We start from the raw sequence: 27,613 nt of genomic DNA on the forward strand, positions 1-27,613 counted from the left end.
ACTGCAGGTTCGTAGTTCCCGTTGTTTTTGGTGTCTGTCCCCAGTGGCTAAAGTTGGGTCAGTGGATTGTGTAGGCTTCCTAGTGGAGGGGACTAGTGCCTGTGTTCTGGTGAATGAGGCTGGATCTTGTCTTTCTGGTGGGCAGGTCCACGTCTGGTGGTGTGTTTTGGGGTGTCTGTGGACTTATGATTTTAGGCAGCCTCTCTGCTAATGGGTGGGGTTGTGTTCCTGTCTTGTTAGTTGTTGGGCATAGGGTGTCCAGCACTGTAGCTCGCTGGTCGTTGAGTGAAGCTGGGTGCTGGTGTTGAGATGGAGATCTCTGGGAGATTTTCACCGTTTGATGTTATGTGGAGCTGGGAGGTCTCTCGTGGACCAGTGTCCTGAAGTTGGCTCTCCCACCTCAGAGGCACAGCACTGACTCCTGGCTGCAGCACCAAGAGCCTTTCATCCACACGGGTCAGAATAAAAGGGAGAAAAAATAAGAAAGAAAGAAAGCAAGAGAGAGAGAGAGAAAGGGAGGGAGGCAGGAAGAAAAGAAAGAAAGAAAGGAGAAAGAAAGAAAAAGGATAAAATAAAATAAAGCTATTAAAATAAAAAATAATTATTAAGAAAAAAATGTTTTTAAAAAGGAAAACAAAAAGGACAGATAGAACCCTAGGACAACTGGGGAAAGCAAGGCTACACAGACAAAATCTAACACAGAAGCATGCACGTACACACTCACAAAAAGAGGAAAAAGGGGAAAAAATCATAAATCTTGCTCTCAAGGTCCACCTCCTCAATTTGGGATGATTCATTGCCTATTCATATATTCCACAGATGCAGGGTACATCAAGTTGATTGTGGAGCTTTAATCTGCTGCTTCTGAGGCTGCTGGGAGAGATTTCCCTTTCTCTTCTTTGTTTGTACAGCTCCCAGGGTTCAGCTTTGGGTTTGGCCCTGCCTCTGCATGTAGGTCGCCGGAGCGCATCTGTTCTTCACTCAGACAGGATGGGGTTAAAGGAGCAGCTGCTTCGGGGGCTCTGGCTCACTCAGGCCGAGGTGAGGGAAGGGTGCGGATGTGGGGCGAGCCTGTGGCAGCAGACGTCGGCGTGACGTTGCACCAGCCTGAGGCGTGCCGTGCGTTCTCCCGGGGTAGTTGTCCCTGGATCCCGGGACCCTGGCAGTGGCGGGGTGCACAGGCTGCCCGGAAGGGAGGTGTGGAGAGTGACCTGTGCTCGCACACAGGCTTGTTGTTGGCGGCAGCAGCAGCCTTAGCGTCTCATGCCCGTCTCTGGTTTCCGCGCTGTTAACCGCGGCTCGCGCCTGTCTCTGGAGCTCCTTTAAGCAGCGCTCTTAATCCCGTCTCCTCGCGCACCAGGAAACAAAGATGGAAGAAAAAGTCTCTTGCCTCTTCGGCACGTCCAGACTTTTTCCCGGACTCCCTCCTGACTAGCCATGGTCCACTAACTCCCTGCAGGCTGTGTTCACGCCGCCAACCCCAGTCTCTCCCTGCGCTCCGACCAAAGCCCGAGCCTCAGCTCCCAGCCCTGCCCGCCCCGGCGGGTGAGCAGACAAGCCTCTCAGGCTGGTGAGTTCCAGTCGGCACTGATCCTCTGTGCGGGAATCTCACCGCTTTGCCCTCCACATCCCTCTTGCTGTACTCTCCTACGCGGCTGCGAAGCTTGCCCCCTCCCCCACCCACAGTCTCCACCTGCGAAGGAGCTTCCTAGTGTGTGGAAACCTTTCCTCCTTCACAGCTCCCTCCCACTGGTTCAGGTCCCATCCCTATTCTTTTGTCTCTGTTCATTCTTTTTTCTTTTGCCCTACCCAGGTACGTGGGGGGTTTCTTGCCTTTTGGGAGGCCTGAGGTCTTCTGCCAGCGTTCAGTAGGTGTTCTGTAGGAGTTGTTCCACGTGTAGATATATTTCTGGTGTATCTGTGCAGAGGAAGGTGATCTCCATGTTTTACTCTTCCACCATCTTCCTGTACTCTGTCTCATTTGTTAAAAAACAATAAATATTTATTATCTCACAATGTTTCTGTGAGTCAGGAATCTAGAAGAGTTTAATTGTGCAGTTATGGCTCAGGGTGCCTCATAAAGTTGTAGTCAAAATATTGATCAGGGCTGCAGTCATCTCAAGACTTGACTGAAGCTGTAGAATCTGCTTCAAGATGGTTTACTCACAACGTGCTAATTGTTGGCAAAAGGTCTCAGTTCCTTCCCACGTGTGCCTCACCATAGGCTGCTTTACTGTCTTCATGACATAAAGGCAAGGAATCGAAGAAAGAATAGTGTTTCTTTAAATTTCCTTGGGTCATTTTTCTTTAGTCTATAAAATCTTTATTTTACCTTTGTTTTTGAAAGACATTTTCTCTAGGTAGGTTGACATTATTTTCTTTCTGCACTCTAAATATGCCATTCTACTGTCTTCTGGTTCCATTATTTCTGTTGGGAAATCAGCTGTCAGAGTTGTTCCTTTGAAAGTAGAGTCTTTTATCTCAAGCTGATTTTAAGATTTTTATTTATCTTGGTTTTTGACAACCTTACCATGATGTGTGTACATGTTGTTTTCTTTGTATTATCTTGAGTTTTCTGAGCTTTATGAAGTTTCATCAGTTTTAGAAACAAAAGTTTTGACCACTGCTTCTTTGGATATCTGCTTCTGCTCATTTTCTCTCTCTTCTCCAAAGACAACAATTATGTTTTATCCCTTTTGTTATGTTCATTTCCTTTCTCTTCCCCTGCCCCCCATGTTTTACTTGATATTTTTATTGACTTTTATTTCAATTTACTAATGATATCTTCTCATCCAAAATGGATTTTTAATTTCACTGAGTTCAGAATTTCAGGTTTTATATTTTTCTGCACTAGTTCCATTTGATTCATTTTGCACACTGCAATTATATGGTGAAATTCTCCATTATTTCATCTATTTTCTTCTTCTCCATTTTCCTTAACAAGTTAATCATGCTTGTTTTAAAGTCTTTTCCCTCTAGCTGTAACATCTGGATCACCTGTAGACATGGAATTTCTTTTCTTTTGAGTTTTCAGTTACATATTCATGTCTTTTTGTATGACACTCAATCATATTTCTGACTGAATGTTAGACATTGTAAATTTTATTAAAGGTTCCAAGTGATGTTATCTCCATCAGAGACGGTTTATCCTTTCCTCTGTTAGTCAGGTAGATTAAAGGGACTGATGAGCTTATCCTAGTCACCAACTGAGTTAAACTATGCTGCAATTTTGTTAAGATTTGAGTGTACCCCTGGTTTTCTTGTGTTTCTAAAGTATGGATCTCCAAAACTTTCAAGAGACTTTAGCAAGTTTTTTTTTTTTTTCTCCTTAGCAGTGAGAAATTGGGGATTTTTTCTACACACTTCAGAAGTTTTGAACTTAGATCTTTAGGCACTCATCCACAATTACTTCCGAATTTGGGACATGTCAAGAACAGGAAATCGGCTATGAAATACCCAGTTTGTTACTTGAATACTACATAACTGCCAAAAGCTGTTCTGATTTTTCAGGTCCTAGGAAAAGCGTACCTGGATTTTCAACTTCTAATTATGTCCTGATCAGTAAGTGACCCCAGGGAAAAAAAAAGCAACTGCATATAATCAGTGTAAATTCACTACTTCTTAGAGGTCTTTCCACTTCTGCCCATGAACCCCCTTCCTGGGAAGCCTCTGTGTCCTATGCACAGGAGACCATAGCCTATTCCACTGTGTTTTCCTCAGTGGAAACATTTTAACTTCTGCTCTCCACAGATTCTTATCTCAGCAAACTTCTAGAAGGGTAAATCAGACTTGATCTGCGGGCTTCTCACATCTCTAGGCTTGTCACTCCACATACACATTCGCCTGCCAAATAGTCTGGTCTTCTACCTAGGCCTAGGTCATATTCTTAACCTCTAGCCTGTGGCCTAAATCTACAGTGCCCCCAAGGGCATCTCTAGATTTTTCACTCCCTCTGGTCCTTATTGCTTTCACAGCTCTATACTGCTTTAAATATATGATTTCCATAATTATTCAACTTTTCTAGTTTTCCATAGCAGATGCTATGAACTACACTATCCTACTCTGAAGTTTAAAAAATACGTTGTTTTTAAAATTTACTATAAAAAATTAAAATTACAATTTTACAATCCTTACTGACTGCCTATTCTAATAACATTATCATATTAAATGTACCTTTTTTTTTTCCTGTGTGAGGTCAAAATATATTACAGATTATAGAAATAGAAGCCAGGGTAGATTTTAAAAGGGATTTTTTTTTTTTTAACAGAAGAAAGATTTGGGCCTAACGAGACAGTAGCAATGAAAATAGCTCCTTTGTAGGTGGAAAAGACAAACCAAAGTTATCAAGTTAGAGTGAAAATTTATAAATATAATTAATAAAACTAAGGACAATATTCTTGTAACAGCAGACTCTAGGATGAAGATAATGATAAAGTAGAAGATGATAATGATTAATATCCAAGGCAATCAGTATTTATTGAATACTTATTATGTGCCAGGTACTAAATACAACATTTATGTAGATTAGAATGAATATATGTAAAGCACCTGGAAATATTGCCTAACTCATTATAAGCTTTACAAGAGTGTTAGTTGCTGCTATTACTACTACTACTATTATTATTATAGTATTTATTCTTCACAATAATTCTTTAAGGTAAAAATCATGACTTTTATTTTACCTAGGAAAAAATGGGTCCAAGAGAGGCTAATAACTTGCCCCAAATCATAAAGCTAGTAGGTTACAGAACAAAAATCCAAAACCAGATCCGTATAGCCTGAAGTCTATGCTCTCAATCACTATGATACTTTAGGGGGATCTTGTTAAGGAAAAAAAGAACATTTGTGGCTTTAAAGAACTTATGCAAATATAGTCGTGTACTTAAATATCTACCATATTCTTTTTGAGGTTTTTTCGTTTACACAAAGGCTTTACTAATCTGCTGCACAATTATATAGGAATAAAAACCAGGCCTATATACAATATCTTCCTTTATTGCAATCATCTCTCCAATCTTAAAATATCATTTTCTCCACTTGATAAAGAAAAAACTTAAATCGAAATACACTGTAAAATATCAAAAATGCCAGCTTATTCCCACTGGATTCCCATGAATAATGTATTTAAAATCACTTATTAAGGAGAATATTGTACCTAAATTTGTTAGTTAGTGATACAGGCTAATGTCAATTTTATAATCTCAAAATATTTCTAGTAGCCCTAATAAAACCAGAACTATAACATTTAAGACAAGTTTCATAAAATGATTTAAACAGGCAAAGTAGGGAACAATAAATCTTTTAAAATTTGCATAATTTCATACCCAAATAAAGCCTTGGTTTAAACTTACTCTGAATGATATCTGCAATGGACAACAATGTAATACATTCACACAAATAAACTATAAGAGTACATTTTGTGGTAACTCCCTGGTGGTCCAGAGGTTAGGACTCCATGCTCTCACTGCCGAGGGCCCAGGTTTAATCCCTGGTCAGGGGAACTAAGATCCCACAAGCCACGGGGCATGGCCAAAAATGAGGGGAAAAAAAAAAGAATACAGTTTGTGATAATTCTGTTCCAACCTCTACTACATACTTATTATAGAAAAGGGCATATGGTAGCCTTACTATTTTAGACCAACTGTAAAAAAAAAAAAAAAAAAAAAAAAATTGTAGAGTATTTTAAAAAAGATATGTATTCTATTTCTTTCAATTATATATGGTCTTTAGTTGCCAACAAGTGTCTCCAAGTTCAGAGAGTTTTAGCATGGTTTAATAAATAAATAGTATATAATTAGCAGGAGCTATTCACACACAATTAACATACTATAGTCCTTAAAAAGAAATGGTCTTCTTAAATAAATATGTAAATGTCTATGAAACCTTACTTGTGCTCTAATTTGCTCAGTCAAGTTTTCATAGATAATAAAAAAAAATAAACTTCACTTTACATGTTGATGAAATATTCTTGAGAATTTTTTCAATTCAGTCCAAACTGAATGAGCTATAAAATACTGCTGGGATAAGCCAAGCTTATTAGTTAATTTAGGTTTAATAATTAATGCTGTGCTGCATATTAACTTTAAAATTTCAAAGTAAGAGTATGTATTTAAAGTCGTATTTTAAAACTAGAAAGAATATTAAAGTTCCTACCTCTAATTCTACGTCAGCTCGTACATACTGTCGGGTCTTTGGATGATTAAGGAGGTGTAAAATTGTAGTAATGAGAGCCTCATTTATTCGACTTAATTGGCAATCGATCACATTTTTCAAGATGGTGTTTAGTCCACCTCGAAGGGCCACCACCTCTGGATTCTGAAGTGCTAAAATAAAAAAGAAAAACTTAATATATTATATAGGGGATAATTAATAAAATGTAATCAGAAATCTGGGATTTTAATACTTAATTTGCTTTCTGACTTGAAAAACTTTCCAGTCAATGACATTTAAAAGGACACGTGGATAAATTACCTAATAAGAGTCACTGAATATACTTTCCAAAACTCTGATTTGTTTCTTAATGTCTCTGAATTTTTTCATATCTTTTGTTCATGTTTTACTGAATGGTTCTTCTTTCCTATCAATTGCAAGGAGTTCTTTATATAATGGGAATATTAGCCTTTTATCTGTTTCAAATCTTTTGTCTGATTTGTAACTTAACTTTAGATTTTAAGCTCAGAAACTCCTCCCTTACTTCAAATATCAGGCATTTTCTCTGTATGCACGCACACCGACGTGTGTGTTTTAAATGAGTTCATGATTAACATTTCAGTTTTCAATCTGTCAGGAAACAGACTTTGGCTTAATATTGATAAGCTCATTTTTTCCCAAATGTTTATTCAACTATCCCAGCATGCTTTCCAAACTGATGTTCATACTTTTGATATACTGAAGTCTTCTATGTATCAGGGTCTGCAACCCTTGATTCTTTTTCATTTTTTTCTCCCTTAATAAGCCAGCTTAACTTTTTTAAAATATGAGAAAAAAATCTTTGCCTTCTCCTCCATTTAATCTTTTTCAAAAATGTTTTTTTTTCCATAGTTGAATTTTTCCTGTTTATTCTGGTTGAACTTTAGATTTAGGTTTCTTCTCCATTTTTTCTAAATTGAGGTATAATTACTTACAGTAAAATACACAGATTTTAATGGTACAGTTCAATAAATTCTGAACAGTATCTATACCCCTGTAACCAATAGCTCAATCAAGGTATAGCACTTTCATCATCCTAGAAAGTTCCTTCACACCACTTTTCGGTCTCCCTCCACAACAAAGGCAACGAATATTCTCATTTCTACCTATAGATTAGCTCTGCCTTCTTGAAAATCAATTAAACAAATTGAAATGTACCCCCTAAACACACACACACGTCTTCCACATTTCTTATTTCTATTTGTTATATATAGTTTTCTTGTCTACTTTGGAAATAGTATCATTTTTTTTCCATTATGTTTACTGATTATTGCTGAAACACAAAATAAATCTATTAAATCTATATTTTCAGGTTTCCACTGTACTGAATTACTGAAGTTGTTCTTCAGTTGATTCAGAGTTTTCTAGATATACCATCTACTATGTATGATGCCTTCTTTCCAATATGTAAAACTCATTTATTATTTTGTCTTGCTAACCTGGTTAAAACGCTAATTAAGAGCTTTTAAAATGATGTAGTATTTGTAGAGATCCACTATTAAGAATATGATTGGTGGACTTCCCTGGTGGCTTAACAGTGGTTAAGAATCCACCTGCCAATGCAGGGGACATGGGTTCGAGCCCTAGTCTGGGAAGGTCCCACATGCCACAGAGCAACTAAGTCCGTGCGCCACAACTACTGAGTCTGTGCTCTAGAGCCCGTGAGCCACAACTACTGGGCTTGCATGCCACAACTACTGAAGTCCATGTGCCTAGAGCCCATGCTCCGCAACAAGAGAAGCCACTGCAATGAGAGGCCCACGCACTGCAAGGAAGAGTAGCCCCCACTCGTCGCACCTAGAGAAAACCTGCGCTCAGCAACGAAGACCCAACGCAACCATAAATAAATAAACAAATTTATTAAAAAAGAGTATGAGTGGTGATTTGAGATGAATATTCTACAATGTTAACATAGTAGCATTCTAATTATTTCATTTTATGTATGCATGTATTTGTGTGTATGTGCGTACCTGTGTGTTTATGTATATAAAATGCTAGTTTCATTTAAATTAAAATTGGTAAATTTCCATATTTTTAATGCTCTCAATTAGATTATACTATATGAGAATTATTTGTTCCTTGAAACAATTTTTTTAAGACAAAACTAACTAAATGACTCTTTTTGGAGGCAATTAATTCATCAAGTACTTCTATGGTTTTTGATCCATCACGTGTTCTACTCTTTTGAGTCAACTGGATATTAAAATTTTCTCTGAAAACCCATTCATTTCAATAAGATTTTCAAATATATAAAAAAATTATCTCATAATTTTTAAAACTCCTATTAATTCTCTTTCTCATTCTATTAATCTTTTCTCTGACTTTTGCATTTTTCAAACAATAGTGTATGTTTGCCTGTGTATCATTTTTTCTTCTTCCGTTAACACAGATTAGATTAAATAATCTATCTTGTTCTCTAAGACTCAGAATCATTATTGCTTTCCTCCTGCTTATGTTAAAATTTATTTTTTTTCTTCTTTTTCTATTTCTTGGGTTCGCTCACTTATTTTCATTACTTTTTGCTTAATTATAAAAGCATCGTATAGTGAGAAGTTAACTCGAGTATATAACTTTCCAGGCATCTCATACATTGACATGTAGTCAAATTTTTATTATTTTTCAAAATGTCCTTAATCAAATTTCTGACTTTTTCTCTAAATCAACAGGTATTGTAGACAGTATTTTTAGACTCTCAATGATAAGGCTTGGCTCTTTTGTTTCTTTAAACTTTTGTTACTCATTTATTTATCATATCAAGAGTGAATGTAACCTATACCACTTCTGCTTTTGGTGGGGAAAAATATTATCTTCTCTTGTCATTAAAAATTATATTTCTTTGGTTATAAGTGAGGTTGAACTTTTAAAATACTTTGACTAGCCATGCATTTCTTTGAGAATTACTTATTTTTCCTACTGATCTGTATATAAGTAAGTTCTTTACCTGTCATGGTAAAGAACTTATTTATTACATTTATTTTTTTCTTTGTTCTGGTACTACATGTTTTCTTATCTCCTTATAATAAAATCTACAGCTGCTGAAATCTGTTTGATTTCTTTTGATAATTCAAAACTCCTTTTCCTTACGTGATCAGATAGTCATCCATTCCCCCCCCATATTTTCCCCATTTAACTCTTAAATCCTTTTTCATTTAGAATTCTTTTTTAATGTAGAGTGAATTGTTGTTTTGCACTCACATCAAGATACAATGTGGTTAATTAATGTCTGAGAGCCAGACTGTAAGAGATTTTATTCTAATTACTGGAATCTGGACAATTCCTATATATTAAATTTCATGATGAGTAAAACTTTAAAATTTATAGAATTTTAATGTCACTTTGAAATGATCTGTTTAAACAAGTCCACTACTTCCTTATCAGAAATGTCCTACTTTTTCCATATCTTTTTACCAATACCTAAAGAATTAATGTATTAAAGGCATTAAAAAGTGTTATATATTCTTTCTAAAATACTACATTTTCATTACTCAAAGAAAATTCTGACCTAGTTCACAGATAATGGCAATGCATGCTCGAACCATTCTATCTCTTTCTTGGAGTCCATCATTTCCAACTGCTATTAATGAGTTGGCCACAGAGCTAGGAAACAAGGAAGCATTCACAGTAATCATCTGTAACAGGGAGAAATCAGAAAAAGAAGTTACTTCATAATGCATTTTTCAAACCTATTTTATTCAGACTGAAGTGTTTAAGACCGTAGAATATTTATAAGATCCAGGCACTAATTTTAATCTTCTCCTTCAAATGAACATGTCAAAGGACTAATATAACTAATAACTGATGCAATAAATGTTAATAATCATTACCATGGAAAAAAGTGTTGGCTTTTTTCCCTAATAGTCCAGACTATAAATTAGTTGACTACCAAGATATAATGTTTCTGAGATTCTAAGCTCCTCTAGGATAGGAACACTATTTTAAACAACTTTTCAGTAACTAGACAAAGTAAATCAGTGGTGACAACACCTGCAAACATACTACTGTACTACTACATTCCTGACTCCTTCCCCATTTATTATCACCACTACATCCTATCAATTTACCTCATTAACTCAACTCTTTCCACCATCAAACTCTGATTTGGGTCCTCATTCTTACTTTGATTGCTGCAACTGATGTCTCATCATCTCCCTATGTCTCTCACTTGTTGCTATACTGAAAGGCAAACTTCATAATCCATAATCTATTTTTTTTAAAGTCCCCATTTTCTTTTTGGTTGTTATGGGGACTGCCCTCAGCTCTTAGAGGTTGCCCTCAGGTCCCTGTCATGGGCAGCTCACTCATGGTTATTTGCTACTTCAAGGCAGGCAGCAGTCTCTCCATAATCTATTTTTAATATTTCAAAAACTATGATGGAAACAGTATGTCTCTGGTGACAAAAACTTTTGTTGAATCTCATTTTAAATGAAAAGTTTAATTGGCAATAACATATTTGGAATACGGAAAACAGATAACATGTATCTTCAGTTTGGAAAACAGAAAGAAAAATTATGTAGTTAATTACTCTTTAATAAATAAAAGACTATTTGGTAGATGAAGTATTTCAAAATAGCAGGTCCTTGGAGTGGGAGTAGAAGAAAATGTTTTATTCTGTTTGGGTAGTGATAAATACTGGGGATAATTAATCTGTCCTGGGTGTTACTATTTATAATCCTGTTGAAAAATAAGACTTATACTCTGACAAAATTAGGGGACACAATATAACTAAGCTAATATCCAGTTAAATCCTATAGAGGTTCAAAGGAGAGATCTATATTGGATAGAGTATTTGTAAATGGTTTACATCATTTAAGCAGCATTATGTGATATGACAAGTTTCAAATGAAATTATAGAATACTGTTCCACAACCATAAAATAGATGTCTAATAACCTTAGAATCTACAAAAACTTTCACATTTGTTTCTAAACAGTATTTTTCATTAATCAAAAATGTTGGAGAAGAAAGAAGAGGAAAGGGAAAAGAGGTATAAGAAACTGATCTTCCTCAGTGAGAAAATTCTAACTTATGATATTAATTTGTATTTTAATACTTACTGATCTATTATTATACTTACAAGGGGCTTGTAAGAAAAATTCCCAAGACAATAAGACGTATGTAATGTATTTTAAAAAGAGTTGGCTAGAAGCCAGACCAACCGGCTTCCAGGGCCAAATCTGCCATTAATAAACTGTTACCTTGGCAAACCAATCCTCTCTGTGCCTTAGTTTCCTCATTTGTAAATGAGGATGTATAGGATCCGATGATTTCTAGAATTTCAAGTATAAAATTCTATTCTATGAGTCTCAAGTGTAGAGCTATGAAATGGATATCGGTAATTTAAAGTTTTTACAAATGAAATCACTCTTGTTATTTTTCAGGGAAAATATACACAAAGAAACTCTTAAATTCTGTGTAAATCAGAGAATACTTTTCTTGTAAATCAGTGAGTAATCAATGAGGGAAAAGTCATAGAATTTAGTCTCTGCTGAAATAAAAGTTTAATCATCTTTTTTGCATGATAGAACAGACATATATAAAACAAATCAAAGATCATAAGTAGGTAATAAATTTGTAGAACTGCTATAAAAGAACGAGAGAAACACTGAGTTCTCTAAGGGAAATATTTAAAATTTCAGCTGAGACTGAAAGATGAATATAATATAGAAAGGGGTGGACATGAAAAGAATAGGATAGAAGCAGTGATCACAGCAGTGGTGGAGGGCAGCTTGTCTACACATATAATGGCATAATGAGACGGGTCGTAATTGGTTGCCCCAAAAGTGGGCTCTGAATGCCAAGATAAGCAGGTTGTGCTTAATACCAAAAGGATTTGTGGGCCAGTGTAGGTTTGGAAATTTGGAGAACTGGGCTTTTCACGCTGGCTTTGACAATATCTTGCTGTGTATCAAGGGCAAGTGATTCCTTTAAATGAATCCCTTTCAGCTATAAAAAAAAAAAATCTGTGATATATTAATCTCGTATTGCATGAATGTAGAAATGATATATGAAGAAAATAATGGCTTAATTAGGCAGGCAGTAAGAAAACTTTAAGTTGGATAAAGAGTAGCAAGAGCTGACTAGTGTGAAAATAATACAGATAATGAGAGAGACAAGAATCAGGAAGGATTGCCTGGATTAGAGCAAGAAAGAGACATGAAAAAATCAGAGACATTGAAAAAAAACCAAGCAAACAAACAAAATCTCCTAAATGAATGAAACAGGTGAAAGAGAAGAAAAAGTAACATGAGTATTCCTTAATTATTCATAAAGCAAGTTATCCTAAAGCAACAAATGTTTTTGCTTTTCCTTTAAAAAACATTATTACTTTCACAGAAAATTTTAAAACTGTTCTGAACGCATACAAAGAATCCACAGTGACCTAGCAATTATATTATTAACATTAATTTCTACTAGCTCAGTTGCCAAGATGTTGCTGGAAAAAAAGAAATATGTGCTTCAATTGTTAAAAGTATTAGTGAAATTATAGTTCCTCTGGCCAATAGAGGCCACTGTTCATTCAGCAACCTTGCTTTCCCTTTTACTCTGTTTTTAGCTAACCCAAGGAGGAATCCTGTGACATAACTCTACCTTTGAGCCTGTATTTTACCACCAGGTACAAGCAGTTTTCCCGCCCTTGAATCCACAAATGATATCTGCCTTCTTCAAAAGATAACAAAATAAAATTACATTTTTGTTATGGCATTTCTGAATTGTTTCAAGGGTCTGTTTATTTTTACTGGGCTATTTTATAAATTACACTGTAACTTGTACAAAACACTGTACAAAACAGAAATAAAATATTTAGTGAATAATTCAAAGAAGCTGAATTTAATTTAATCCATTTGGGGTTCTTTTTTCATCTGAACGCAGTTTCTAAGGCAGCAACTCTCAAAGTGTGGTCCAGAAAACTGAGGGTCCTGAGGATATTTTCAGATTCTGCAAAGTGAAAACTATTTTCGTAGTAATTCAAAGACATTATTTGTCTTTTTTACTCTCACAAGTACATATGGAAGTTTTCCAGAGGCTCCACTGCATGTGAAATCACAAGAGACTGAATACAAAAGCAAATACGACAATCCAGGTACCTTCTATCAGGACAAACACTACAGAAATTTGTATAAATCTAAAATAATGCCACTCTACTCATTAACTTTATTTTTGGAAAATATAGTTATTTTTATAAAAATATGTTATTTATGTTTACTTGTAATGAGTTTATTTTTTAATATGTTAATATATTTTTAAATTTCTCACTTTTAATTCCTAGTATGATAAATACTGACATATATATAACTCAAATAACCAAAGAGTTATTCTAGGTTCTTCAGAAACAAATTTTGTTTTCTTATCTTGAATTCTCAAAATCATGCAGTAGAAGAGGTTGTATGTATAAGTAAAAATCATAAACCTAATTTTTATATTTAAATATGAAGAGTCAAATCACGGTGCCAACATAACAATTTACCCTATAACAAACATTTTTTAAATCTATCTCCAATATCACTCTTAACTAGAACTGCAAACTTCTTTTAAGACAACTCATCCATTTACTTCTTCCTTACTATGCTCACCTGTGGGTACTATTACTAACCATAAGCTGAACAACTGGAAGAAAAAGGAAAAAGAGGAGATCTAGTTAATGCACAAACTCAACAGTCTGCAATTCTGGAGCATGCACTGTATTCAAAGGTGGGAAAAAAGGAGAAGAGCTAAAAAAGTTAACTGTTAAATAATCTTAGATGTTTTTACATTAAAACAAACATATACTGCATCAGTTTTATGAATTTTTAAGATGAAACATGATACTTTATGATGAAACATGATAAAATTCTTACACAAACTGTACCCTAACCAAATTAACTCTCAGTTTACTCTATTCCTCTGCCATTAGGGCATCACATCACGTTAAATAACAATAAAAAAACTCCTGGAAGGCCTCTCTCATTAGAAGCATTATGGATTATCCTCAACACCCTCTCTTGGAGAGTTTAGATTTTGACCTTTTATCCCGTACAATGGCCTGAATTGTTTATTGCAAGTGCCTACTGATGTATCCAAATTCATCTTCAAAACAATCAGCCTGTAATTATTTTTGACATTCATTTAATAGAATTAACTCCAAGCATATAATTAAGAAAAAATAAGGGTTGGGGGCAAGTAATCCTCTTTCTCCAATAACATATAAAAGCAGTAATTTCATTTATATGCCTACTGCAGGAAGAAATATTCTTTACAATAAACATTTTATAAAAAATACTGACCTAGCTATACCCACATAGAATAATTACACAACATATTTATGCTTATCTTGAAGTTTTAATACTTATTTAACTCATATAATTTTAACAAAATAAAAATGTTTAATGAGAATTCAGTCTTTCAATTTTAATAGAAAGATTTCACAGTCTAAATCTAAAAATGTAAAATGCTTAACATGAAAATCATAAATCTGCCTTTACTCTCAGACATAGAGCCTACCTTTCTGACTAATCGAAGTGCTTGTGTCCTCTCTACCTCGTTGCTCTGCTGTATGTCAATGCACCTAAATAATACATAAAATATTTAATTATTGATAAAAATCTTATTAAACAATTTTTTTGTATAATACCATGATCAGACCCATGTTCATGTCAATATAGTATTTGTAAATGTTAATACAAGTTATTTTTCAGTACCAGCAAATATTTATTTAATATCTCTAGTGATAAATACTTATTATAATAAAACATTTCAAAACTATTTCACTTAAAACTCCAGGAAAGAAGAATACAGTAAGCAATTTATAGAATTATATATATCTATACAGAAATAATAAACATATTTATAAAGCAAAATATCAGAAATCTACTGAAAAAATATTCACCTATCTTTGATAAAGTTCACACTTTATTAAAATTGTGAAGGAGAAATATTTCCAAGCCTATGTTTCAGTTTAATTGTGATTTTAACCAGAGCCTAAATTTTACATTATAACTAAGTTAAAAGTCTTATATTAGCCACAATAATTCTATTTTACCAAAATATAATTTGAAATGTGACTGTACTTCAAAAGTTAATGCTCATATATCACTTAACTGACATTTCTCTATAAAATTTACTAAATTATTCAATTTCTAAAGAGTCTTTGGTATATGTGGAAGAATAATTCATTTTTACTTATGTTTAGACAGTTCACAATTCTAATCAATACTTTATATATCAATACATAGATAGTTTGCTATTCAAAAGCATTTCTGCTATCTGAATATAATTAATCTAAAACAACTTTAATAAGAAGCAAATAGACATATAATTTCATTTCTGGCCACAACAGATCAGACCAATCCTCCTGCCAAAAATAACTATAAAGGCTAAATATGGTACTTTGTAAAGCAACTGTTAAAAGGGCAATGGATAATAATCCCTGGAAAGAGAAGCACAAGCTCCATATCCACTCAGGCTTTGTCCCTGGGGACACGTGCCAAGCCCCAGTTTTAGGGGAACAGAATCCTAAAAGAAAGCAAAAATCTTCCTGTACTGGAGAGACAGACTGAACTTTAGGGCAACCAAAGTGGCTGGGACTTGAGGGAAAAAAATCTCAAAGAAAAGAAAATAGGAGTATAAGCAAGAATCTGCGTGCCATCCCCTTTCCAATGCACTTGCCAATTTCTATGTTGTACGAATGCAGAGTTAAAGTCCAAGAAACCAAGCAAAAAGCTACTGCTGAGAAGCCAAGGAACTGAGCAGAAATTTTAGCAGGTACATAATATTCTAAGAAAGATGTTAGGGCTCAAGGCTGCTTGGGATGAAGAGGTTCTGCTAAATATCTACATTTTCACTTGAGACTCCATATAGCCACTTCCTAGAGCAAAGGCAAAGGAAAAAAAAAACAAATTTTAACACAATCAGTGTGATAAGCCAACATTCCAAAAATAACATGATCCAGAGCCAAAAACTTTTAACATACAATGTTCACATCCAATCACATATAATATGAGGTATGCTTTAAAACAAACAAAGGGTTGAGTAACCAAAAACCAAGGAAAGAAAATGATAATAGAAACAGAATACAGGTGATTCACATACTGAAACTGTCATAAATAACTATGATTATTATGCTCAAGAAAATAAAGCAGAGACCTAGAATGTCTAAGTAAGAGTAAAATATAAATCACAGAAATACAATAACTAAAATTAAAAATTCAAGAGACTGAGGGCTTCCCTGGTGGCACAGTAGTTGAGAGTCCGCCTGCTGATGCGGGGGACACGGGTTCGTGCCCCGGTCTGGGAAGATCCCACATGCCGCGGAGCGGCTAGGCTCGTGAGCCGTGGCCGCTGAGCCTGTGGTCCGGAGCCTGTGCTCCGCAACGGGAGAGGCCACAACAGTGAGAGGCCCGCGTACCGCAAAAAAAAAAAAACATGTAAGTAGAAAGTAACAACACTGAAGCACAAAGATTAACAACAACAAAGATTGAAAATACAGTAAGGGCATTAGAGACATGTGGCACAGTGAACAGATTCAGCACTCTATAGCTGGAGTACCAGGGGATAGGAGAGAAAGTAACAGGAAAAAAAACCTTTAAAGTAGCCAAAGGAGAAAAAGAAGCAACAAGAAGAGACAACTTACTGTTCAACAAAAAAAAAACAAAATCCAGAAGACAATAACTTATTTAAAGCATTGAAAAATAGTAACTGGTCAAAAAAATACCCTTCAAATGGGAAGGGAAATAGAGGATTTATAGACAAATAAAATATGAGAGAATTCAACTCCAGTATACCTACACTATGAGAAAATAGTAAAGGAAATTCAAGAAAGAGACCCAAGATAAAAGGGTGGAAATGTAAGAAGGAAGAATATTGGAACAGGTAAATAACATAGGTAAATATCACTAGTTCCAATTTAATACAATAACAGGACTATCCTGTGGGGTTACAAATACATGTAGAAATAAGGCAGAGGGGAGCTGGTGGTCAAGCTGGAAGAGGTTTCCTGCATTGTTCTGGCTGTAATAAAAATGGTAAACCTTAACATATCAAGGATAAATGTAATCTCTAGGGCAACTGCTAATAGAAGAAAAGGCTTTAAAACCAAGACATTAACAGAAGAGGAAAAAAATTCTTGATTATTCCCAAAGAAACAAAAAAGGAGCAATGCAAGACCAAAGAATAGACGTGACAAATAGAATATGAACAGCAAGACAGCAAAGTCAAATATAGGAGAAAACTAATGGCAAGATGACAAACTCATAAATATAATTACATTAGATAAAGCACATAGAACCTGCATATAAAAAACCACTAGACATAGTCTAATCCAATTAGAAGACAAAGATGGTCAAACTAGATTTAAAAAAATCTATATGATGTTAACGGGAGAGAAACTTAAATGTAAGAACAAAAAAAAAGAAAGTGAAAGGACTGAAGAGGATATATTGTGCAAACCCTAAATAAAATAAAGTTAGTATAGCTATATTAACATTAGATAACATGAACACTCATAAAAGAAGTATTACTAGGAATAAAGAGAAACATTTCATAACCAGGAAAGGATTAGCCCAATGAGAAGGTTTAACAATTCTAAATATGAATGCAATAACAAAGTTTCAAAATATATAAAGCAAGAACTGACAGGGGGACTTCCCTGGTGACGCAGTAGTTAAGAATCCACCTGCCAATGCAGGAGACACGGGTTCGAGCTCTAGTCCGGGAAGATCCCACATGCCGCAGAGCAACTAAACCCATGTGCCACAACTACTGAAGCCCTTGTGCCCTAGAGCCCATGCACTGCAACTACTGAGCCTACATGCTGCAACTACTGAAGCCCACATGCCTAAAGCCCATGCTCCGCAACAAGAGAAGCTACTGCAATGAGTAGCCCATGCACCACAATGAAGAGTAGCCCCCGCTCACCACACCTAGAGAAAGCCCACGTGGAGCAACAAAGACCCAATGCAGACAAAATAAAAAAAAATTGAGTCCATGATATTAAAACTTCCTAAAAAAGAAAACCCTAGGGCCAGACAGATTCGCCGGTGAACTCTACTAATCATGTAAGGTAAAAAGCAATATCTTACATAAGTTCTTACATAAATTCTTCCAGAGAATATAAAAAGGGGGTAACATTTCCTTAGTTGTTTTATAAACATACTCTTGATACCAAAACCAAAATGAATATTAGAACAATGGAAAAATATAGGCCAATACCTCTCATAAACATAACTGCAAAAATTTTTCCACAGAATATTAGCAAACCCAATACAGTTATATGTGAAATAAAAAGACATCATTAAAAAGTGGTGTTTACTTCAGGAACGCAAACAAGGAATATAAAGAAATCCACTAAGAGTCTACAGCAAGTATCATAAATAATGGCAAAATACTGAACACTTTCAACTTGAGCTCAGGAGCAAAACATAGTTATCCAATTACCATTTCTAGTCAGTGCAATATTCTAACCAGTGAGATATGGTGAGGAAAAGAAAAATATAAGGATTGGGAAGGAAGAAATAAAAGGGTCATCATTTGCAATTAATGCTAATGTACACAGAAACTCTAAAATAACCTTAAAAACAATTAGAATTAAAAAGTGATTTTAGTCAGATCACCGAGATAAGAATACACAAAAACATTAAAACTTACAATTATTTTTCTATATATTAGCAGCAAAAACTATGAAAAAGAAAAATTTTAATTACATTAATATTATATCTAATAAATGCCTTACGATAAACCTAACAAATATGTGCAAGACCTCTCTGCATAGAAAACTACAAAATGTTGAGAGAAATTAAAGGTCCAAATAAATAAAGGTTTGGAAGATTCGATATTATTATATCAATTCACCCCAAATTAACACAGAGCTTCAATGCAATTACTATAGCTATCCCGGAAAGTTTTATGGAAATGGACAAGTTGATTTTCTAAAATTCACATGGAAATACAGAACCCAAAATAGAGGAAAAGCTGGAGGACTTATACTAATACATATCAACACTTACTGTCAAGATGCAGTCATTTAAGACAGGGAGAAAATGGAGCAAGAATAGACAAATAGACCAAACAAAGAGAATAGGGAAAGCAAAACCAGAAACATACTTATCAGTTACCTGACTTACAACAAAAATTAAACTAATTTAGACATGAAAGGAGAATCTTTTCACTAAATGCCTCTAATATTTATTGGATATTGATAAAAATGAATTGTGACCTAACACCTATTTCAACATATACGGAATAAAAACTTTAGAAGAAAAAATAGGATATTATCGTCCAAAGAGACCAAAAACATTAACTATAAAATAAAAGACTGCTATATTGGATTTTATTAATTAAGAAGAGTAAGAAGACAAGGTAGACTGACTTGGAGAAGAAATTCTCAATACATATACTGGAAAGGAATCATATCCAGAAGATACCAAGAACTCCTACGCAAAAAGATAGACAATCCAATTTATAAATGAGCAAAAGATAAAGAGGATATCCAAATAGTCAGCAAGCAAATGAAAGGGAAACAGAAATTAAAACCACAATGAAACTCACAATGAAAACCACAGCAGAAAAGGGTATAATTAAAAACTGAAAAGAGCAAATGCTGATGAGGATGTGGAGGGATTGGAACTCTCAAACATTTCTGGTAGGAGTGTAAATCAGTACAATCACTTTGGAAAACTGTTAGGCAGTAACTACTAAAGTTAAATAAACATAAAACTTATCACCCAGCAATTCCACTCCTACATATATACCTAAGAGAAATGAGTGCACACGTCCACCAACAGACTTGTGCAAGAATGTTCAGGGCAGCTTTATCCAAAATAGCCAAACACTGAAAACAACCAAGAAAAAAATCAACAGAATGGATTAAATAAATTGTGCTCTATTCACAACATAAAATACTACACAGAAATTTTTTTTTTAAATCAACATGGATAAATCTCACAGATAACACTGAGGAAAGAAAAGAGTAATGTATACTTCCAATATATGATACTCAAGAATAGGAAAAACTAGTCTAGGATGAAAAAGGTCAGAGTAATGTTTCCTACTGACTGGGGACACAAGGGAACTTGATTGGGATGCTGAAAATGTTCCATATCTTACTCAGGATAATAGGGTAATTGGTTGTATCTACCTGTAAAAATTATCAGGCTTTACACTAAAAATGTGTATACTTTATGGTAGGTATGCTAAAACTTAATACACGATTTTAAAAAACATATAAAAACATAGGGAGCTCTAAGAAAATTACCTAGCTATTAAATAGTCCACTTTCAATTTTAGCACCTTCTGCAGAATACTGGAGTCTTGGATGAGATACCGAAGAGCTCGTAGCCCTGCCGCCCGCACTTCTTTTGCTTCATTCAATAAAGCTAACCGCAAGCTATATGAAAACAAACAAACAAAAAGTCTTGCTGCATGAGTTTCAAATACACATAAAATTATGATACCAAATCCTTCTTCAGTTGAAATAAGCAAAGCTACTTGTCATTTTACATATATAAAAATCATTCACTGTAAGCCATGGAACTTCACTAACGTTATTTTTTAATTTTTGTCTCCTTGGTATATTCCTACCAATCAAGAAAATGTTAAGAGTTTTGTTCTACCTTCTGTAGTTTATTTTATATAAACAGTGGGAAATTAAATATGCCTTTTTCAAGCTGTATCACATATGCCTCTACAGTCTATCCCCCTCTACCTACTTGTTTCACTTCTCCCAAAGAATCACTGGTTTAAACCAATAAATAAAAATACTTTAAAATGACAGTAGGAAGAAACTACTTATACCAATTTTATTTTATTTTATTTTATTTTATTTTTTATTTATTTATTTTTTTTGCGGTACACGGGCCTCTCACTGTTGTGGCCTCTCCCGTTGCGGAGCACAGGCTCCGGACGCGCAGGCTCAGCAGCCACGGCTCACGGTCCCAGCCGCTCTGCGGCATGTGGGATCTTCCGGGACCAGGGCAAGAACCCGTGTCCCCTGCATCGGCAGGTGGACTCTCAACCACTGCGCCACCAGGGAAGCCCTATACCAATTTTAAACGATGCCAAAACGATGGCTATGAAACTGTAACATTAAGCCTCTCGTGGGCTTGAGCAAATCAAGTTTGCCATAGCACACTGTGTCTTAGGTGAGATCTAGAGATAACTGTACAGGTTCTTCTTGCTCTTGGGAATAATATGAGAACTTTTATTCTGCGATTTAACTTAGAAGTTTAGACTGTAGAAGTCCAGGTACTTTTCGAAAACATTAGCTTTGGTTCTTTATATTTGATAATTACAAAATATCAGTAAGAACAATAGGATAACAGTTAAAAATGCTGGAGATCCTGAATTTTTCTAACATTCAAACAACTGTTTCTATAAAATCAAAACAAGGTGTTATACTCTATTTTTAGTTTAAAATTACTAAAACTGAAATTACTAAAATCCAGAAGGGATGAGGAAGGCAACTGAACTATACTTACCAAATTATGATATCTTCATAGTTAAAACCCAGTTTTTCTTCATTGTGGCCAATATCACAAAGCAGCTGTCAGAAAAACAAAACAAGTATGCATAAACATAAGCATGTATTTTTGCTTATTTACATACATTACCTTTTTAGACTGGAATAAAAAGGTATTTTTCTCTAATAAAATTTTGAAAAATATATGATTCTACTGTCTAAATATGACTTATTTCTATCATCTTATCGTTTATTTGACCTGACAGTTCTAGGTTTCTTGCCTTTGTCTGAATTAACCAGCTGTTTTTTATTATTCTTTTTTCCCCCTCCATACTCTTACTGTTTTAAAAACTATTCCTGGGACTTCCCTGGTGATCCAGTGGTAAAGAATCCGCCTTGCAATGCAGGGGACATGGGTTCGATCCCTTGTCAGGGGACTAAGATCCCACATGCCACGGGGCGACTAAGCCTGCGTGCCACAACTACTGAGCTCACGCACCTCAACTAGAGCCCACATGCTGCAAACTACAGAGCCCACGCACCACAACCACAGAAGAGAAAACCCACACGCCACAGCTAGAGAGAAGCCTGCGCGCTGAAACAAAAGATCCCGCAGGCCTCAATGAAGATCCCACATGCTGCAACTAAGACCTGACACAGCCAAAAATAAATAAAATAAATAATAAATCTATGGGAAAAAAACTATATTCTTTTAGTGGTTACCACAGAGATTACAACATGCATTTTTGACTTATTACAGTCTAACAGAAATTACTACTTTACCATGTTCTCAATAATATGAGACCCCAATACTTCAACTCCATTTACTCCTCTCACCTTTCACTTTTTGTTTTTTCTATCTTTTAAGCCCCACAAGACATTATTTTTATTTTTAGTTAATATTTAGTCAATATCAATTTATATTTACTCTCAAATTCACCACTTCCATTACTCTTCACTCCAGTGGTACCTTTATGGGATGTTCTCTCTTCTGCCTAAAGAATCCTCAGTTCATTGTTGTTGATCTGTTTTATTGGTATCTTCATTTGTTTTATAGCCAAGGTTGCTGGCAATGGATTTTCTTGGTTTTTGTTTGTCCAGAAATGATTTTTTCCCACTTATGTTTTTGGAGGACATTTTGCTGGATTTATATAAATTGTTAGGTTTGCTCTTTTCTTAAAACAATTTCAAGATGGCTTCCATTGTTGACAAGTCTGATATGAGTCTTACTGTTGGCTCCTTTGAAGGTCTTATCCTTTTTGGTCAGACTCCTTTCAAGATTTTTTCATCTTTGATTTCAGCACTCTTGCTGTTCAAGGGTGGTTTTATTTGCATCCCTGCTTAGGGAAAACAGAAATTTCCGAATCTCTAGGTTGATATATTTTATCAGTTTTAGAAAATTCTGTATCTCTTCAAAAGCAGTTTTGCCCAATTCTCTCTCCTCTTTTTCTGGTAATTCAAATGTTCAATCTTTTTGTGTATACCACAAATCTCTAAGTCCTCTTTTCTGTTTTCTCCTTTCTCTTTTTTTTCTGTCCTTCAGCTGGGTATTTCCTATTTATTTATCTTCTGATAAGTCTAATCTTCTATTATACCTACCTAGTGAATTTTTAATTTTACCTATCATGTTTCCATTTAACTTTGTACACATCCAATATCATAATGAAAAAATCTTTTTTCACCTATTTTCTCCACAGTTTCCTCTATTTTCTTGATATATTAACTACATTTTAAATATTTAAAGTGCTTATCATCTAAATGGAATGAATGATGTAGATAATCTCTGAGTTTGTTTTTATTATCTGTTTTTCCATTTGTTCTGGTCATGTAGTCCTGTCTTTTGGTGGATCCTATAATCTTTGTACATAAAAACTTGCAGAGATTCCTGACTACGTTATCTTTCTCCACAAAGCGTTGAGATTCCTGACTATGTTATCTTTCTCCACAAAGCGTTCATCCTTTTCTTTGTCAGGCCAATAGACAATGGTGAGTCCATATTAGGCTGCTGCCCTGGTAATACTCAGTCTACCTATGGTTTTTCCCCCAGGTTTCAACTGAAAGCTTGTTGTTCAGGGGACCAATCTCAAGAGGATGACATGTCTCATTTTTGTTTTATAAAAACACTAGAAAGTCCACCCTGATTTTCAAAGATTTTCTGCTTAGGATTTTATATTTCCCATCCCAGGATTCAACAAATAAATGTACTGAGGGGAGAATCTCCTTTTACTTGATTTCTCCCATTTGATGGTCTCCATCAAAAGCTCTGTGCTGTTTTTCCCATGTTTCAGCAATAGTACTCCTGGGACTACAGTCTAAATATTTAGCTTCCTGTCCACATTCCACATTAGCCAGTATCCCCCAGGTAAATGTTGCTGGAGAAGTTAGATCATCTCCACAAGATTCTCTCTTCTCTGAAGTCTTGGTTCCTATCCCACTTACAGCCAGAATAGTTGCCTGATGCCTTCAAACAGGCTTTCCTTTTTTTTTTTTTATTAAGAATACTGATCTAATACTAGCTATTTGCACCCCACCTGGATGACAACATATCATGTTGATCTAGTGCGAGTTTTGAAAACTGACTTTTATCTAAAAGTTACATAAAGCTTCGCAAGTTATTTATTGGGCCTAACTGAAAAGGATTAAAGAGAAAGTTGATCATTTCATTAACATGAAGGATCAGAAGGGTCTTCAAGTGCTGTTATTACTCTTCCTCAGTATGAAGTTATGAAGTTAAAAACCAACCAAAGTGACCAGCACATCTGCCTCTGTGAAAAGCACAATATTGTAGCAAAAAAACTAATGATATAAACTCACTGTTCTATTGGTAGGATCCTTGTAAAACTTCCTGCCCAATTTCTTCTTCAGAGGCAAAAAAAAAAAAAAAAAAGAAAGATGTTGCAAATAGAACAGGGTAGGGGATAGGAATACAGGAACCCTCAGATACTGTAACATTTTCACAGCAGGGGAAAAGACTATAAAAATGATCACTTTATGTGGCAGGAAACTGCTGTGTAAATAAGTAAATAGGCAAAACAAGCTAAAAAGCTTTCCTTCACAGGCCTTTATCCAAAATGATTATACTGGTATTCTTATAAATTCCTTAAAATTCTGAAATATGATAAACAAAGAAGGTTTAGAGTGTCAAAGAGTATGAAAAAATTTTTATTTGTTTTTATTGTATTGTTATACAATGTTGTAAGTACTTAAATACTGAGAAGGATGAGACTTTTTATACATACGTATATCAATAGAACTAACACACCATTGTAAAACAATTATACTCCAATGAAGATGTTTAAAAAATAATAATAATGTAAGATTTCCTAAGCTTTGGGACAAGACAGGAAAATTTCTATACCTCTAGAAAACCAATGGCATACCTAAAATTAAAAGTTAAATAACATATTAGTCAAAAATATTTGGAGGGCTTCCCTGGTGGCACAGTGGTTGAGAGTCCGCCTGCCAATGCAGGGGACACGGGTTCTTGCCCCGGTCCGGGAAGATCCCACATGCCGCGGAGCGGCTGGGCCCCGTGAGCCATGGCCGCTGAGCCTGCGCGTCCGGAGCCTGTGCTCCGCAACGGGAGAGGCCACATCAGTGAGAGGCCCACGTACCGCAAAAAAAAAAAAAAAAAAAAAAAAAAAAAAATTGGAAAAACATAATAGGCAAAAGGTTTAGGCCCTATATTAGTTTGCTAGGGCTGCTGTGACAAATACAGCAAATCTGGTGGCTTGTAACACAGAAATTTATTTTCTCATGATTTTGGACGCTAGAAGTCCAATATCAAGGTGTCTTGACAGAGTTTCTTTATTCTGAGGGCCTCGTTCCTTGGCCTGTAGATGGTTATCATCTCTCTGTGTGTCTTCACATGATCTTTCCTCTATGTGTGTCTGTGTCTTTATCTTTTCTTATCAGTACATCAGTCATATTGGATTAGGGACCACCCATATAATTCCATTTTACCTTAATTACCTCTCTAATGGAATTATCTCCAAATAGAGACACATTCTGAGGTACTGGGATAGAGCTTCAACAAACAAACTTGGGGGCAGGGGGTGGAGGATGGAGCACGATTCAGCTCGTAACACTCCACCCTCACAGCAAAGTAATATGGGCAGGACCTTATAATGTGAAAGTCTAAACAAACTGCAGAAAGATTTATCAGAAGAGGCAAATAAAATGCACAGAGAATTTATTGAAGAAATAAAACTGATAAATAAACATGACATATTTCCTATTTCCTAAAATCTGAATCAAATACATTGGAAAATGCCATTTAAATAAAGCTTACCAAACTGGCAAGAAACTGTTTTTTAACATGATTATACCAGATAAGAAAATGCACTGTTGATGGAATTATAAACTAAACACATATTGTAAAATAAATTGGAAAAATGCACCAAAATCAGGACCTGCTTTTGGTGATTTATATTAATAACTTAAAATATAAAGTAGGTTCAAGCACAAGATCCTTAAGACATAATTTACAATAATAAGGAACTAGAAACAAAATGTTCATAAAGGAGGAACCTTATGCAGATGTTAATATTACATAATACTGAAACACAAGAAATAACCTGCATAATGTATTGGTGAGTTAGGGAAAATATTCTAAAAGATATACATTTTTAAAAATATATACATTTTTAAAGAAGTCTATACATCAACATTTTAACATCAAAAAATGAAAGTACACTAATAAGGACCTGCTGCATAAAAAAAATTAAAATTCAAAATAAATAAAGAAAGAAAAAAAATTGAAGTATCATAGGTGATTTATTTTCCTTTCTGTGCTTTTCTGTATTTTATAAATGTTTACAATGAATATCTATTACTTACCTAATCTGGGAAGGGTTATACATACAGTACAGTATTCATAAATAGTAACAGAAGTAGCATTTATTGACTATTAATCTTGTCAACCCTAGAAAGTAAGTAATATTTTGGTAAATAAAGACTACTGAGGCTAGAGATGGTAATATGACTTCCAAACACCACAAAGCTATTAAGTGGTAAAGCCAGAAATCAAACCAAACCAGTCTAAGTCCAGAGCCCAATGAAATGTGACTGTACTTTAGTACTAAAATTATCTACATGGGAAAAGAAAAAACAAAAAAAATTTACATGGGGGCAGGGGATGGATTTAAAAATAGAATAACTGAACATTACCATCTTATTTCATTTCTCCAGCCTCAAAAATGGTATGAATCAAGAGTTTGGAGAATCACACTCTGGCTATAAACACATAAAATGAGTAAGTGAATTTATTATTTTTTTCCCAGAACAGCTAACTAAAAACACACATACAAATATTGCCCATTTCAAAGGATTAGAACACACACAAAAGGAACCTTATCACTACACTACTAAAAAATAATTTAGTATTCATTTGAGATTCCCCAGATATTTCAGATTACTAGCACTGTCACTATATGGTACCATATATTAATGAAAAAGAAAAAGAAAAGGGCTCCTTAACATGGTGTTATCACTTAGACCTTGGATGTATTCTAATTCATAAACTTAAAAAAAAATTCTAAGCTTCATTTTTCTATTATTAACATATAAGATACTGTACTTTTAAAATGGGAGAAATGTTTTCTTAAAACAACTCCATTTCTAAAAAGGCAGTGTTTCCTTTCTTCTGCTACAGTTTGTTAATAAAATGAAATGCTTTGAAATGTAGAAGTATAAAAAATCTTACCCTGTCAAGGGTTAGTTTCTCCCCTAAGTATGTACTTGGTTCTCTTTTCCTGAATTTTCTTTTTCACACTTAGATATCCTTGCAGAAAACTACAGATTCAGAGAAACATAATTTCAAAATTACTCCCCTTCTCAAATCACAAAATGTATAACTGTTCACTATTTAACATTTGCTATAATTAGCAGTTTTGTTGAAAAGGTAAAAATTTTTTCAAAGTTATTATTATGATTTCCAAAAAGCACACACAATTTGGAAATTATTTAGAAAGGAGTTTCGTTTTCTCCTACCTAATAT

At 34.7% G+C, this 27,613-nt stretch overlaps 1 protein-coding gene across 4 annotated transcripts in view; it reads right to left on the reverse strand.

Annotated features, from left to right (window-relative positions):
- Positions 1 to 27,613, reverse strand: part of RICTOR (RPTOR independent companion of MTOR complex 2) — a 127,678-nt gene that overhangs the window by 59,436 nt on the left and 40,629 nt on the right. For all 4 annotated transcript variants that reach the window (XM_079915671.1, XM_079915672.1, XM_079915670.1 and 1 more), the window contains exons 4-8: positions 21,635 to 21,699; positions 20,413 to 20,544; positions 14,667 to 14,730; positions 9,692 to 9,818; positions 6,154 to 6,323 (exon numbers count right to left, since the gene is read on the reverse strand). In XM_079915671.1, the coding sequence (XP_079771797.1) occupies positions 6,154 to 6,323; positions 9,692 to 9,818; positions 14,667 to 14,730; positions 20,413 to 20,544; positions 21,635 to 21,699 (558 nt within the window). The remainder of the gene's footprint in view (positions 1 to 6,153; positions 6,324 to 9,691; positions 9,819 to 14,666; positions 14,731 to 20,412; positions 20,545 to 21,634; positions 21,700 to 27,613) is intronic.

This window comes from Stenella coeruleoalba, assembly GCF_951394435.1.
Source record: "Stenella coeruleoalba genome assembly, chromosome: 3".
Taxonomy (NCBI): Eukaryota; Metazoa; Chordata; class Mammalia; order Artiodactyla; family Delphinidae; genus Stenella; species Stenella coeruleoalba.